Source organism: Lissotriton helveticus, chromosome 3_2, assembly GCF_964261635.1.
Source record: "Lissotriton helveticus chromosome 3_2, aLisHel1.1, whole genome shotgun sequence".
Classification (NCBI taxonomy): domain Eukaryota; kingdom Metazoa; phylum Chordata; class Amphibia; order Caudata; family Salamandridae; genus Lissotriton; species Lissotriton helveticus.
The window spans coordinates 157,190,012-157,206,935 of record NC_136062.1 but is presented as its reverse complement, the minus strand read 5'-3'; the positions used below and the strand labels follow the sequence as shown (position 1 = coordinate 157,206,935).

At 44.6% G+C, this 16,924-nt stretch overlaps 1 protein-coding gene across 3 annotated transcripts in view; it reads left to right on the top strand.

Annotated features, from left to right (window-relative positions):
- The window catches only part of SLC28A2 (solute carrier family 28 member 2), a 675,497-nt gene that overhangs the window by 243,521 nt on the left and 415,052 nt on the right, over nucleotides 1-16,924 (top strand). For all 3 annotated transcript variants that reach the window (XR_013609837.1, XM_078684949.1, XM_078684951.1), the window contains one exon: nucleotides 6,598-6,692. Coding sequence is in view for 2 of the 3 variants with exons in the window: in XM_078684949.1 (XP_078541075.1) it covers nucleotides 6,598-6,692 (95 nt within the window). In the remaining variant the exon portion in view is untranslated. The remainder of the gene's footprint in view (nucleotides 1-6,597; nucleotides 6,693-16,924) is intronic.

Below are 16,924 nucleotides of genomic sequence, written 5' to 3'. Positions count from 1 at the left end.
TATGGCAAGCCAAGCCACAGACAAAACTCCAGCTACGATGGAAGAAACGATCCTAGCAATACGCTACCGAGACCGAATCACTAGAGTCCTCGGATTAGCCCGGCTAAGAGATCTGAATACAACCTGGTTTCTTTCATTCAGACCAATCTGGCAAGATTGCATCTTACCTGTGCTTCGATGTCTGCTATGCGGAGAAGAATGCGTGTTGGACGTCTGTCTTACACTACCATCAGCAGTACCAACGGATATCGATACTTTGCTTGGTTCGGTAACGGCTCATGTAACGTGTTGTCCCCAGCGGCTACCTATTCTGATGACGGCATTCGTTGAGACTTCACCATTACGAGTAGGTGGTGGTGAAGTACAAGATGAAAGCAGCACCACACAGGTACAACCTTCTGTGAGCATTGCTGATGTAGAAATCGATAATGGCAATGATTCTCACATATGCACTATTTCAGCTTTTTCGAACTTTGTCGAACTTTCACCTACTGTTGTAGACCAATTTTTCGCAAGCCTGTCTGATTTGATGTTCTCTACCAACAACGAGAATAACTTTTAAAACAACGAGCACACAGCGTTCCCTGAACTCTGAATTCAGCCTTCAGTTTTTGATAAACAACACTACTGAAAACATTTGAAACTATTTTTTCCACTGAAAGCGAAATTATTTTTTCCACTTCCAAAATATTTACTTTTTTCTGGCACATGGTACTCTGTTTAAAGTAGAACTATTCTTAGAGAACAGAGCTTCTATTTTTAGAGACACTCGAGACAATATTTTACCTCAGCCTCTAGCACATGTACAGTATTGTATAAATATGTGATGAAATGGTCTCGACCTTCTTTTCTGTATTAGGAGCCATTTCATAAATGTAATTTTCGAAATTCATTCAGCCAATATTTATATATGCATTTCCTGAATGATAACACTGCTTGAAAAACGTACAGTATAAATACTCATTTTCGTGTATTTACCATACACCATTTCAAATGCAATTTATGTATTTTGGGGTGGGTTGGAAAACACATGTATTGTTATATGTTTAGTATTACTTAGTATTTAGTAATGATGGACATTAATACGTGGAGTGGGTGTTGTGAATCTATCTAGGACCCTAATTAGATATCCCCGATTCATGCCCTTATGTGGTTATAACAAAACATATCCTTAAAAAGGCACAAGAATCATGTCCATATTTATTAATGGCCAATGCTGTCCAAATACAGCAAGGCTACTCCCATAGACTCCTAGAAAGTACAATGCGTTCTTTAAACAAACCAAGCCTCCAGCAGCCCGGGAAATCCCCCTGCTTTTGTTTTGATTTGAACAAGAACTCCTGGAGTCCGGAAAGAACTGTTAGTTCTTAGTGATGTCTTATGTCCAACCTTACGTCAAACTCGGCACCTTTCAGGTATAAATATACCAACGATGCCTTAAGCAAACACACGGTGGTTTGGAGCAGAGCGGCTATCTACTTGCCCGACGCCCAGCTGATGCGAGTGCCGAAGGAAGCCGACCCTCCCATTTGATGCACTGAGAGAGACGCTGTCTTTTCTCCAGCCGAGAAATTCCAGCTCCGGTGTTTCCAGTCACCCTTGCGGGTTGCTGGGAGATCGAGTCCCGAGAGAGAGATACAAGACCTCCTTTATTCTAGAACCAAGGTACGGAGCTGACTAAAACCTTGAGAGAATTCTTGATTCAGATTCTTGGCAAAAACCAACTTAACTTAAACTGCAACTTACTTACTCCTTCCCGCGTATTAGGCTTAGGTCAGGTACACCGGGGTAGGCGTATCTTAGAAGCACCAGTTGAGTACGTTTAGTCAATGATTTTATGTATGTATATTATTTATCCGTTTAAAGTATCATATGGCTCAGAAACCATATAAATGCTTTTACAGTATTATTTCATAATACTACTTTTACTGTACGCACTTTACTTCATGATAAGTATTGCAATTGTGGCAATTCATTTCTCTTGCATGAGAAAGAAGACTGCTCAATAAATAACAACTTTTTATTGAAAACGCCCGTCTCTCTATTTCTCTGCACTCTGGTGAAATTAAGCACGCACGATTGACTGAGAAATAGTTGTCTATTGTTTTCACACGACTCTAGAGATATACTCTTTATTCTGAGGGAGCAAAGTTGTCATGTTTATGTGGTTGTCAGAAACTAATCCCTTCTTGTCTAATCAGGAAAGTTAACTCCTTCCTGAACATTCGAGAACGTTTCTAGTGACCTCTGAGCTAGCTGGCAAACCTAATTAAGTCTAACATAGTCAGTAGAGACCTAGATAACCTCAGTCCGACGTCTAAACTGCTGTTTATGTTATTCCAATGTGCAGAGCCTATTGGGAATATAGGAACTACACTACAGTACCTTGCTTGAGGCGGCCAGTGGGGGTCACTCTGCTCTGCTCCCATCTGGAGCGGTATTGGACCCTGATTGGATGGTGAGGTGAGGTGGGGAGACGCTGATATTGGAGGCCGGCCAACAGGACAGTTAAAGAAGGGGTTAGGGATGCACATGCACGGGGCGCAGAGGGTGAGGGTGTGATGTGTGGCGCTGCACCAAGACTTGACCACAGCGTCCGCCGGCGGTGGCCCTGAGAATGCCCAGTCTGGAGCGCCATTGACGGGCCAGACCGAGAAGGCCTAGGGAGCAGACCCCCAACCGACACCGCCTTCCTTGTTTCTGAACTATCATGACTCCTTCTTGGATCAGAAGGGCAGGGAATCTCACGTCCTGCACTTGGACACCGGAGTGGCAGATATGGTGTGCAGTGCAACAAGAACACTCAGGGGAGGATGTGTTGAGTGCCGCAGGAGCACCTGCCCCACAATTGCCACCAATGTTGGATGCAGCGTTTGGCATCCACAGGATGACTATCCTGGCAGCCATCAAAAGCACTAAGGAGTCGTTAAAATGGGAAACTGGAATGATGGTCAATGACAGGAACATACTCAGGATAGACCACAGTAAGCTGGTCGAGAGAGTGACAGACACAGAATAGACCCTAGTTCAAACTCACCTTAAGGTGTTGGAACACAACACTCACATAAAGCAGTTGGAAGAAGAACCATCAGTGCTCCGGCGGAAAGTCAATGATGCGGAAAGCAGCTCACGACAAAAAATGTTAGAGTGGTGGGCCACCCAAGGAGGGCAGAAGGCCCATTGATGGAAGTGTTTTGAGTATTAGCTCTCTGCGGTTGTCCTAGAGGGGAAGTCTTCTAAATGGTTCACTGTGGAGTGTACTCACAGGGGACCAGGTAAGCTCCTCCAAGGGCTGTGGTGGAAAGACTCCAAAACTATAGAGATAGGGATGAGATGCTGCAGAGGACAAGGGCAGAAGGACACTTTCAGGTGGAGGGGGCCATGGTTAATATTTATGCGGACAACACCACGTTGGTGCTGCAGCAAAGGGAGGTGTTCATAGAAGTTAAGAGGCACCTAAAGAGCCTGGCCATACATTATACTCTGTTCTTTCCTGCCAGGCTCCGCTTCACTGTGGATGGTGAAATGTACTTTTTTTCCACGCTGGCGAGACCTGTGAGTGGCTAGAGCGGTGGGGGCTACTCAATGTAGTTATATTTAGAGTACAGTATTTATGTCAAATGGTCAGATAATAGTTTTGTTATTGACATACTGAAATACAAAGTTTCTTCCAATATCCCATTTGTATTAACAGCAATACTGTTGGAGTTATGCGTTTTATGACAGAATGTCATAAAACGTATAAAAAACAGAGACAGTGATTATTTCACTATAAGCCACTCTTAATATCAGCAGTGCTGGTGCATTGATAATACTTGACATCTCGGTAGCATTAAACACCATTGATCCATCCATTTTATTTCTTGATTTTTGATTTGACATTAGACTGTGTGCCCAGAAATTGAATATTGAATATATACATCTTAAATAACAGAATCGTTTTGGTTTTGTCTCACTTCCAAACTATCCAGAGATGTCCAGTATCTTTTTTTCTTAGTATTCCTGCTACATAAGTTAGTTCAATCATTTGGAGTGCATCTTTTTAATTACACTGTGATTCACACAAAGTTCTAAAGTTTGGAGGCAGTGGATGTATACGAATCAACTCATAATAAACCCCTCCACATCAGAAATTATGGCATTTGAGCAAGTGTAGTACAGAATGCAATCAATGTATCTGACACACATCCGGTGGTCTAATTATCACCTACCAATATATTGCTCCTTTTGAGTTAATAATAGAAAACCCACAAACACTGGGACGATATTTTAAGAAATAATATTAACCACACCATATTTGTGTCAGACGATATTTCTTTAAATGATTCTGACATATAGCAATGTAGACTCCAGACTCATGCAGGCCACTAGAGATACGGCCAGTTTCACTGGGCACTTGCCTATCACCTGCATTCTTGATGGGAAATCTGGCTTTTGGATGGCTAGTGAGCTGTCTCTTACTGTCAAGTGATCACACGGCACAGAGGAATTATTTTACTTGATGATGATTGCTAGAATGTATATATATTTCCCTTCAATGCAGGGTACAGGCAAATTTGACAGTACCTCCTCGATAGGTTGCAGAGACTGTAGAATGTAGCAGAACAGATTCAGTACCCTCATTAGCTAACAATTAGACACTTAAATATTTGCCAGAGTTGTTTTCCTAGTTCTTTGAGAAATTTCTAGGAAGGATCTGGTGTTTATCGGCATTAAGAGTAAGACTTCTATCCGTGCAGGACATCTTCCTTTGGCCATTTCTCATATTTAGGAAAAGTAAGACAGGAGAGTATACATTTTTGGTCTAAGTGACATTGTCTTGGAAGGGCCCGAATATCAAGAGCAATAGAACACTACTTAATTTTTCTTATTTTTTTTTAAATATAACAATTTGAGGATGAGCTTCCTTAGCCTCTAGCACTGGCCTATTGTGGGTTTTCTTGCATAGGCCAGCCCCGAACGGGGCCTCAAGGACTGTCACCATAACAGCTGCCGGGGCCCTGTAAAAATGCAGTTTGGGCCGCTATGGAGTGCCCAGAGGCAACAGGGGGCTACCCCTTGTGGGGATAAATGGGCAAAAGAGGCGCAATAGCACCTGGCCAGTGGGGAATTCGCCCTCATGGTGAATGGCAATGGGGGGGTTATAAGGCACCGTTCCCCATAGCACGGCTCTCTTATCAACACCATGGAGCTGGGTTAGAAGCGCACCAAGAAAATCACGGCGGTGTGTAGGAGGAGTGGCTCTCACTTTGGGATGCCTCATGCCAGGGTGAGCAGGACCAAAAAAGGGGTAGCAAATGCAGACGGCACTAGCAGCCCAGACCCGCCGGACAGCAGGGCACAAAATGCGACTAACAAGGTATAGAGTTGGGGCCTGACTCCGGGGAGAGGCTCCCCCACATGCAAGGGGTATGGAAACCACAGAACAAATTTATGACCCCAAAAGCAGCAAGAAATGAGCTATGCCTGCAAAAGAGCGGAACAACGAACTGTCAGGGTTGTTTATGAACCTAAGTTGTGCAAATGATTTATGATAAGCAAAGTATGACAGTCCGCAATGAAGGTTTATGGCCAGGGTAAAAAAAAAATATCACCAGGGCATCGTAAGAGAAGAGCTAATTGTACATATGATGCAAATAAAACTGCGGCCAAAATCGACCACAATACTACAACACGTGTTGGCTGTTTAGGAGATGTACACATGTAGGAAGGTTGCATGCCATTTTTGGAGTGGGCACAGTGCAGGGGTAATTGTGTTAAACGGTTTCTCAGGGCTAAGATGCCCCTCTTGGTGTATTACCTGTGATCTGTGAGCCTATAGACAGGAGGTAACCTAGAAAGATATTCTGATGTTATTGGCAGGCAGTAAAGGAGTAAGTATAATGTACCATTTTAATACAAACTTTGCACAGGATTTTATAAATAGAAATAACTTCATAATGGGAATTCACATTTTAATATAAAAAAAAAATGCTATATCGTAATAGAAGAAACAACGAGAAAGCCTAGAGTGAAAGTAAATAGCACATTCCTACCTGAATGTGGCTAAAAAAATACCTATGACAATTTCTTTAGCATTTTATGCTAGTCCAATCCTTTTTGAACTGGCTGGATTATGTCAGTGATTTTTAAGAAAATATTATGCATAGGTAATACAAAAAAAAGGTCAGAAGAGTATGCTTTGCTTTATAAAATTGGGAATTTCCTGCCTCAAGAGAGAAACAGAATACCCATTAGTAAGTGTAGAGGATTACAGCACCTGAAAAGGACATTAAATCATAAATTAACTATGGGTTGGTTACGCGCTTGTGTAATAATCTTGAATTTTCCACTGTGACCACACACTTATATAATGGTAAGTAAATCAACACATTTCTTTCCCCATGCAAATGCCCGTGCACAACCTCAGTATACAACCCTCTAGAAGTCGTTTTTGGGGAAATTTGGGAACATTGATTCTAGAGAGACTCATTCTTTCAACTGTTCATCATCTTAGCAAAATTAGGCCCCTGACCCAAAGAACAATAATAATTGCTTATTGGTCTTAAGGTGCCTTTCCAAGTAATTACAATGCTCTCTGCTTCTATGATTTCATAGGACTATGAGAGCGTAATCCCGCAAACAGCATCTGATGCAGCTCCCACGCCACACCAGCAGGAAACAGAGGAAAAGCAAACATCGACGTTTTGGAGGTACTGTGCAGACATTTTTGTAACTATAGTATGGGATATTGAGTTCAGAATCTCAATGGGACAAAATATTGTTACAACAATATCGAGGGACAAGATATTGAAAAGTAAGTGCACAGAGGGAGGTACGCATTTAATTTAACTTATTTCCACATATCTGTATCCTGAAGGGATATCAATAACAAAGGTATCTACATGTGGCGTTGGGTATAAAAAAGGTATAGGAATATACCTTTAGATATTTGTCCCCTCGATATTGTCCCGTCAAGACTGCGGACTCGATAGGTCACAGCCTAAACCTATTTTTGTCAAAAAGTGACCAAAAGTTCATGCTTTATAACAGTTGGCAGGAAGAGAACTGGAGCCTTGCCAAAGTAAAAACTATTTCTATATGTATTTTTTTTTTGCAAAATCGTCAATATACCCTGAAATTAGTTCACAAATGTGCACAAAGTTGATAAAGTATTTTTGCAAAATCTTCAGTTTACACTGGCATTTGTTCCCAAAGTTGATAAAGTAACACCCACTATTACCTGAAGTAATGGGACTGATTAGGTACAATATTGCTGTGCGTGCTGATTATGATGTACATTGTGATTTGCGGCACAAATGAGTTGTTTACCATTAAATAAGTAATTCAAAAAGAAGCTGTTACCATCTCCCAACACTGTGAAGGGCAGAATGATAAACGGACACCTTTGAGGAGGTTGCCTCTCATACAAGCACTTTCAGGAATATGGTTTTGTACAATTTTTTTACACAACAGGAGCATACAAGACACCCCATGTCATCATCTTTGGCTACAGCTAACCTTCAACTGGACGCAGGGTGTTAAGCATTAAAAGAAGAGGCAGCAGTGGGCCACATTTGCAAAATGTCAGATTTAATACTGCATTATTTTTATCCAGTGAAGAGGTCAGGTTGCAAAATTGTAAGCAACAGTTTACCTTCATTAAGTTAATCTTTATTATGATTAGACATTTACTTTTAAAGCTGTATTATAATTCTGAGTACCTGACATAGTACAACTATTGAAAACTATACGTAGTGTCACAATTTGATGGCAATATATGCTCATTTATAGGTTTTGCCTGAGACTGCGCATGCACTGAGGTCAAATCTTCTTGTACCATAAAAAGTGCTTAAAACGGGCATGGAGCCCTCTCAATACTTACCATTACTTACCATTGGTTGGCTTACACATCACTCATGTTTCCGTGTTCTTATTGACCAGCGCCTCCTGCTTTCTCCTAAGAGTACAGTTTTGGTCCTGCCAGGGAGCACAGACCTAAAGCAGCTTCCCGTTGGAGGCCATTGTTCTTCCACTGGTCATGTGCACCTGTAGGTCCTTGTTTTTTCTTACTTTTTGCCATGCACTCTCTGAGAGTGCATTTTTCTGCAGTCTGTCTCCCTCCAATGAACCTCTCTTTTCATGCTTGTTCCCCCCGACCTCCTCCTGCTGACCAATATTGCTGCTCCCTCCCTCCTCCTTGCTCCTCCCTCAGGTTGCTTTCCCCCGCTGTCTGTTGTTCCTGCTCCCAACCTCCTCCCCCGCACCTCCCACTCTCCTTCCACTGTCTGTTGTTGCTCCTCCCTCCCTAATCACCTCCCTTGTGTTGCTTGTCTCTTGCGTTGTTGTACGACTGTTATATTTGACTTGTGTCTTTTCTTTCCCTGGCTGTGACTTCCCTGCTGCCCAGCTAATGTGAGTGGTAGAATGCCTGATGACATCATGGAATGTTTGGTGCCTGGTTTGTGTGTGGAGTGGCAGTTGATGGCAGGCAGGCTGAGCAGCAGGTAGGCTGCTCCTGGTGGGGTTATTCCATCTACCTGTCTTCTGCTAATGAATTTACCCTGTAACTAAGCTTCAATAAATCCAATCTATTTTATACAACTGCCTCCAACGACCCTTGAATTACCACATTTGGCGACGATTTAAAGAACCTACAGCGTTGAGGAAAGAGACTGTGTTTAAAGGATCTTAGGAACTACTGGAACTAAGGAACTTACTAAAATATGTTGGAATTACTGAAACCATAAGGAAAGGAAACTCCTTGGTCAATCCCACCAGTGTCCTCTCTCATCGGGACAGCCTGCAGCCCAGGGCGTTTGACCTTCTACTGCCGGTCTTTGTGCAGCTACTGTCGAGATTGCTGCCATCCTATTGCCTTGGAGGAATTGTTCTTGCCCAGCTGTTCCATCGTGGGACAAGCTACTAATATGGTGTGGCAGTAGGTACTGGCTCTTGGGAATTGGCATCAGCGACGTGTGCAGGGAAAACTGGCAGTCCCCAGTGAGGAATTACACTCTGTTTTCTAACAGCTTAGAGTATTTGACTTTCAACTTCACAGCTGCAGTTGACCAGCAACCAACTGTGACTTTCATGGCATGAATCCTTCATTTACAGAGTCTACCAATGCATCAAACAACCCACCTGCAAAGTCCGTCAGCGCCTGACTGTCTATTCAGCAGCGTGAATTTGACACCCATAAAGTATAGCACCGCAATGGATGTTAAAAGTAGCACTTTGACAGGCACAACAGAGGAGGTGTGTTTTTTTTTTCTTCTTTGCAGCAAACAAGTCTGGGTCTGTGCACGGGGAAGTGCTTTGGGCAGAGCCGGTGACAGGATCTGTGTTTCAAGAGTAATTTTGGAAGTGCCAGTGGTGATAACCTGTGGCAATGAGTAACTCTGTAAAGTTACACCCCAAGAGAAGTGGCACTAGTGACTTGTTGTAAGAATGTTGGCACCGCTTGTGAGCCCATACACTTGATTAATGATGCAGTGACTGCTGGCTGTGTCTTATTTAGTGACTGTGAGTACTTTGTTTATTTTTGCAGTTTTAGACGCATAATCTGGATACGCCTGCACCTTGGCAGTGGAGCAGCGGCCACATATTTAAAAGATGCCACAAGCCCATACAGAGCTTGTGCGCCCTTACCTGCTGCTCTGCAATTCCTCCTCACTGTCACGTCTGCTAGGCTTATTGCTGTTGGGTGTGTTTGGTGCATGGTGATGCCGGGAGCCATCCGGCGCGGCATAACCAGTGCATGCAGCCATCTTGCCATGCCGCAGTTCCTAGCAGTTTCCAGCCTGCTACATATTTTGACAATCACTATGTTCGCCCAATAAAGTTCAACAAGATCGTCCTTGAACTTCGCTCTGTTCTTTTCGCATGAAATTTGCCATTTTGTTTTTGCCAATAATTTGTGTCTCTGGGCAGATTTACGACGTTGGTGTTTACTTTCACTGAACTACGGCAATCGGGTGAGGCGTCATTCGGGTGAAGGACACTCAATATCTGTATTTGCTCTTCACAAGGTTTGTGGGACGTTAGTCAAAAGGAGGTCATTGCGCCTCACTGCTTTGGATGCCAACAGCCACATGGAGTTTCGGGTGAGGACCTCGGGTGAGAGATCGCTCACTGGAGTAAGAGACTTTCTTTCATATTCATTTTATTAATGTGATACTGTTTTGTGGGGGTGGTTGCAGGGTGGTGAGTTTTGTTATTAGGGAAGTGTTGTGTCTCTATTAGTGCCTCAGTTTTGGCTTCATAGAGAGGTGTGTTCTCTTTTGCGGGAAGGTTGTGGGGTGGTGTAGCTGCGTGCCCCAGTTTAGTTTTTGGGGTAGTGTTCCAATTCTCTTTTCAAGGAGGTGTGGGAGCTAAATGCCCCTATTCTGGATCATAGGGAGGTGTGTTCCCCTTTTACGTGGAAGTTGTGGGAGCTGTGTGCCCCAGTTCAATTTGGAGAGGTGTTGGGAGCTAAGTGCCCCAGTTATAGGTCATAGGGAGGTGTGTTTCACTACACCTTTTATGTGGAAGTTGTGGGAGCTGTGTGCCCCAGTTCAATTTTGAGAGGTTTTGGGAGCTAGGTGTCCCAGTTATGGATCATAGGGAGGTGTGTTTCCCTATTAAGTGGACATTGTGGGAGCTAAGTGCCCCAATACAGGATTGTAGGGTGATGTTGCCCTATGATGTGGAGGTTGTGGGAGCAATGTGCCCCAATTCAATGTTAAGAGGTTTTGGGACCTAAGTGTCCCAGTGCTGAATCATAGGGACATCTGTTTTCTATTATATGGAGGTTGTGGGAGCTGAGTGCCCCATTTCTGGATGTTTACCAGATTTTAAAGTTTTGAGTGATATGCCAATAAGTGGTATCCATGTTGAATTTAATTTCCCCCAAGGGAGGGGAATGGGATTATTCTCATTGTCATTATATTTGAGAATGCAATGTATATGTTTTTCTTTCAGAATGCTCTATATATATATATATGTATTGATGTTTATGTTTCCTTCCTTCACTTCTGTATTGTTGTTTCCCAAAGGAAGAGGGATATGGTATTATTTGACATCATGGAATGTTTGGTGCCTGGCTTGTGTGTGGAGTGGCAGTTGCTGGCAGGAAGGCTGAGCGGCAGGAGGACTCTGCTCCTGGTGGGTTATTCCATCTACCTATCTTCTGCTAATGAACTTACCCTGTAACTAAGCTTCAATAAATCCAATCTATTTTATACACCTGGCTCCAAGGCCCCTTGAATTACCACAACAACGTGGCTTAAAGTAATGAAAAAAAGTGCTATGATGTGGTCAACGATGGTCGTGTCATAGCACTTGTATTCATTACTTTAACCCAAGCTGCTTTGCAACATGTCTAAATCAACATTGACAAAGCCAATAGATTTCACATAGATGAAACCTATTGGCTTTGCCAATGCTTGTTCTGACAAGCACTAGTGTATTTCCCTTAATAAGAAACATTTCCATGGTATTTCGGAGAATACAGACAGAGAAAGAGAAACTCCAAATCTGTTTTGAGCCCATATTGGTGCGTTTCGATCTAGATTCCGTATGAATTTCCCGATTCATGCCCTTATATAGGTACAATTCACATTGCCCTTATATAGGCATAGAAATCCAGCCTTTATTTAGGCATTGCTCATGCTAACCAAATACAGGCATGGCTACTTACATCTGTTCATCTACGTCACAACGAGTTCTTGGAAAACCAGACTCTTAAGCCTTTAGGACTTCCCCTTGCTTGGATATTGATTTCTCCAAGAACTCATTTATTATGCATGAATATCTAGTCCTTAGGGGTTCATTCATGATGTTCTTATGTCCGACTTTAAGTCAATACTGGCATTCCTAAATACCTTCAAGGTATAAATTTGCCTTCACTTGCCATGGCAAATCACGGCTCAGTCCACGGTTCGACTGCCTACTTGCACAACGCGGTTCGCCACGGCAAGTTCGGAAGGAAGCCCAGTCCCCAACTGACGCACTGACCAGACGCTGTCATCCTCCTTGCCGAGAATCCAGCTCCAGTGTTTCTGACTCCCCTTGCGGGGTGTTAGAGATCGAGTCCCGGGAAAGAGATACCAACCTCTCTAATTCTAAGGTATGGAGCTGATTAGAACCTAAAGAAACTTTTGGCAACCCTTGGCATAACTAAACCAGACTAAGACAGCAGCTACTTCTTCCCTCGTACTAGACTTAGGTTAGGTACACTGGGGTGGGATTATTTTAGAAGCACCAGATGAGTATTTTAGCCGGTATTATTTACGTATGTATTTTAACGAATATATGTCATAGCTACAAGACATGCTATTACAGTTTTATTTTATCTCACTACTAACGCTGTACATATTATACTTCACATTCTGTCTTACGATTGTAGCAGTTCATATCTCTTGCATAAGAAATAAGACTGTTCAATAAACCCTTTTTATTGAAACGCCTGTCTCTCTATTTCTATGCAACTCTGTAGAAATGAAGCATGCACGATTGACTGAGTGAAATGGTTATCTATTGTTTCCACGACTCTGAAGATATTGTTCCGAGTCTAAGGGAAACAAAGTTGTCATGTTTATGCGGTTGTCAGTAACTAATCCCTTCTTGTTCATTCAAGAAAGTTTCTAGTGACCTCTGAGTTAGCTGGCACACACGAGTAATTACGTTTAATGTACTCGATAGAGACATCCTGACCTCAGTCCTATGTCAAATCTATAGTGTATATTATTATTATATATTATTCCAATGCGTAGAGCCTATCAGGGATATAGGAACTACACTTCAATATCACAGTGACACTAACATAAAAACTGCACAAAGAACACACCAGTGTTTAGTATTGTGACTGCATAACTAGTATAAGAGCAGTTACTGTACAAATGTCAAAGAAAACTAGTATAGCTCCTTAAATAGAATTGGAATACAAATTTTACTGTGCCACTCAATTACACTGATGAGCTGATCTTGATGCCAGGCAGAATTGCTTTCACCGACACCGACTTGGTCCTGGGACCAACTGACAGGGCCGGATTTAGGACAGGGCGACTGGTGCGGCTGCACTGGGCGGTGATCTGTGGAGTGGGCGTTGTGACCTCAGCGGGGCGCGGTGCTTAGCAATATCTTCCGATAGGAGAGATGAGGGGCACTTTTGCAGGTGGTAGCGTGAGAATCCGAGGAAGCGGTCATGGGACGTGGGGGCACCAAAAGAGATTGTCACACCGGGCGCTACCAGTTCTAAAGCCGACCCTGCCGACTGACACCCGGTCGGCGGTCCCGACCAACCCATTACAATGTGACCGAACACTGTTTTAGTGGGTTTAAAGGGCATTAGATGTGAAAAGTTTGTTTTTATTTGTATCCCACTCATAGAAGGTTAAAACGAAGTTGGAAGGGATAGTAGTTTTGTTAAAGAAGCCCCATTCCTACTATAGGATCTGTCAAAAATGTTTCTGCCCTTTCTTTCCTGCCCTAATAATCACTGGGCATGCTGCAGGATTGAATAGACACCTAATTCTTGTCTGCATAGTTTACCGTTTTAGAAAAAAAGAAGATTAAACCTGTACATGATAAAAGCAATGCCCCGCCCTGCTGGCTCCACTTTGGTTCACAGTATATTGCCCCACTCTTGAGGGTGCAGCGGAGGTTATGGCATGTCTTCCAATTGTTTTGAATGCTTTAACGCACTTCCCTGCTCTTAAACGTGATGTACCGGAGGGTTGTGGGGGCTGGAATATTTGTCTGAGTATTTTGACGGTTTGTGGATACCCAGCACCACGTCCAGTACGATGACTTCCTCTGAGCCATTTTGGAACCGGTTTTCTAGGTGTTTGGGCCCAAATCAAGATGGCCACCTCCTGTCTACATATAGGATTTGTTTCCTATTCGAGATGGTTTCTTTTTTTCCTTGGTCCTTTGGGAATTACTTCTATTTGTTGTATCAAAGGAACAACCCAGAATATTCCTGGTTCCGTTGGAGTGCCTTCGGTGTGTTCTTGTCTGGCGGATTTGTTTTTTGTTCATATTTCTTTCTTTCTTTTGTGTCAAACTCTTGTGAGATTTCTTGTTATTTTTCCCAGGTGTCCCTAACTATTTCTCGTCTGCCTTTCTCATTATCAGAGTACCACTATCCTGGGTTTTCAAATTCAGTCCTTCGTGTGGACTGCAGTACATTCATCTTCTGTGCTTCAGACATCTGCCGCTCTTCCTGGATGTTTTTTTAAAAGACTGCCAAATTATTTTCGGGGATGCACTCCAGCTTTGTGTCTCTGCACTTGACATTAAAGTAGTTACCAAAAGTGATTACCCAAGTCTCAAATTCAAGTTTAACGAATTGCTGTTGAATCCAGCCCTCCAGTGCATAAAAAGTATATAAAGGACTGTCATCACTTGGATATTTTACACGTCTAATCTAATTTTTAAGTATTATGACGGGGGGCAGTGGGATACGTCTGTTCCCTACTGAGGATATGTTTGGTGCTCTTACTAAAATATAGCATGCTCACTTAACTGTTCCTGCCGTTCCCACCTAAACACTAGGAGTACCCTCAATAGGGGTTAGATAGATGTTTCTTACATGTAAATGCAAATGTGTGGGACTTGTAAAGCGCACTGATGCCCGTAAGCGTCCTGGCGCTGTAGACCGCTGGGGAACCCGTCCTGGCTTTCCCGGTGAGATGGTCCCTTCTGGGTATCTCCGAGGTGAAACCAGGCATCCCCGGCGTCTGTGGGGGGCCGTTGTAGAGATGAGGCAAGCTTAATGCCCAGAGTTGCCGAGTGTGATCCCTCGTTTGAGTAGGCACCGAGGCGAGAATTATCGAGTCCGCTGACCCTGGTCCTCGACCCTGCCGCGTCGGGAATTGAAGCCTGGTCCTGGGCCGTTCTCTGCTTCCGAGTCTGCCGCCTCTAACCAGTGAGCCACACCACTCCACTACACTACACTACATTAGATTAGGTTTTGGAATTCAATGTCCCTGATGCACTTGGAGTTGTCTTCCAGAGCATTGACGGTGATTTCTATTGTTTCTTGTTCAGGTCCACCATCCCTTTCCTCTCTGTTCCAAACAGGAAAGTTTATGTAGAAAAGTAAACTCTAAAGAGGGCGGACATACCTCTGTGCATTGACCGATGAGCCTATGGCAGACAGGCTGTTGCTTAAACCTTTCTGACTGTGGGGGAGGGCATGGCCTGATGGACGTACGAACATGGTGGCTGCATTGTAAATGAGCTCCCAGCATCCAAACCATAATCTGCCATAATCCTGCCAACACTACATCGCAACACTACCCCCAGCCTTAATGGCGACTGTCACCAACGTGGGTAGCACCTGGGGCGACTAGACCTGCTGTTATCCCCTGCTGTGAACGAAATCAGCCAAAGACCCTGCTGGGAGGCCACATGGTGCTGAGGGCGGTGACACCGTAGTGGAGATGAAGAGGCCTGTGGTGCAAGATGGGGTTAGGCGATGGGTGGCCTGCTGCAGAGAAATCATTTTTGGGCGCCTCTTGTGTCTGGTCCCTAGGTCGTGGGCTCTGTGCCACTGAGCACAGGATTCGCCTGCATTGGTGAGGCCATGACCAGTGGGGGGGGGGCATGGTCAAGGTGTCGGCCTGGTTGCTGTTGGCCCGACTGAGGTACAGCGGAGGCGAGATGCTGTGCTCATGTAGGGTACGGTGCCCATGATGGGTGGCCAACCTGTCTATCCTGCCTGGCTGGTGACTGGATTGGCAGACTGCTGGGGCTGCGGGCTTGGCCCGGTGCTTGGGCACTGGTGCCACAGCGCTTGGGGCCATGGTGGGGGTGCCCCCCTGCACATCAAACCCACGCCAGGGAGAGTGTTGAACTGTAGTGGCAAGCAACCCTGGGGTCTGGTGCTGGCGGGACCGTGCATTCCCTCAGCCTGGACATTGTTAGACCCTCCCTGAGCTTCTACCCGGTGTGTGGCGCCCTGGGTAGGCAGCACTGTGGGGTCTGCATGAGGATCAGTGGAGCTTGCCCCACCGCGTGCACACAAATAAGTGCCAGAACTGTGGGTAGCCGAAAGTTGAGGAGAGACTGTTAGGTGTGGTGCACTGGTTGATGTTGGGAGACTGCCCCGAGATCGAAGACCTAGCCTGTGGGATCAAGCCTGCGCATGGATATGCTGTGGGCCTAACTCGGGGTGCAGAAGTGATACTCTGCAGAGCTTTCATTTAATTACTGTGGCCTAACGCAGCTCCCTGCATCAGCGATGAGGGGCCAATTCTGGCTCCCATGTGGTGTCTCCCTGAATTGAAGGGGGGCATCAATTGTGGTATAGTGAGGGGCCTAGCGGGACACCAACAGCCTGAATAACCAGATGAAATAACGTTGTCTACCCTGAGAGGGACCCATTCTATCAGCTCATCATATCGCAGCACTGGCATGAGGCCTATTCTCAGCAACACTCAGCATGGGACTCCGCTAGGAGCCCTTGCTGAGAGTGGATGCCTCTGTTGCAGAGGAAGTCAGGATAGGTCATGGTGTGGCTTGCAGATGGGTGCTGACTGAGGCCTGGGATTGTACCTCTTACACTGCTTCCACACTGCAGATTCTTTCCTTTCCCCTTTTGAGGCAGATTGCAGAACAAGGTCACCTGCCAATGACTGCTCGTGCCACCCCTTGCATTCTCCTATAGGGGCCTGGCGGGTCGGGTGCCACAGGAATTGCTTCCAGCATGATGTAGGATAAAATTAGCCCCTACTACTGCCAAACAAAGTACCCTGGATAAATATGCCCAGATCTGGACTGCAACTCTGGGGACGAGTGAGCAAATTGTGGACATCACAGATAATCCGGCACTGTTGGCTGCCTTCACACAATCCTGCGACATGCTTGATGCTAAGATTTGAGCAGTGGGGCTCTGATGTCACTTTTCTCTGACAGGATCTTAGGAAACCAGTGGAAAGAATCATGAAAGCAGAGGCTA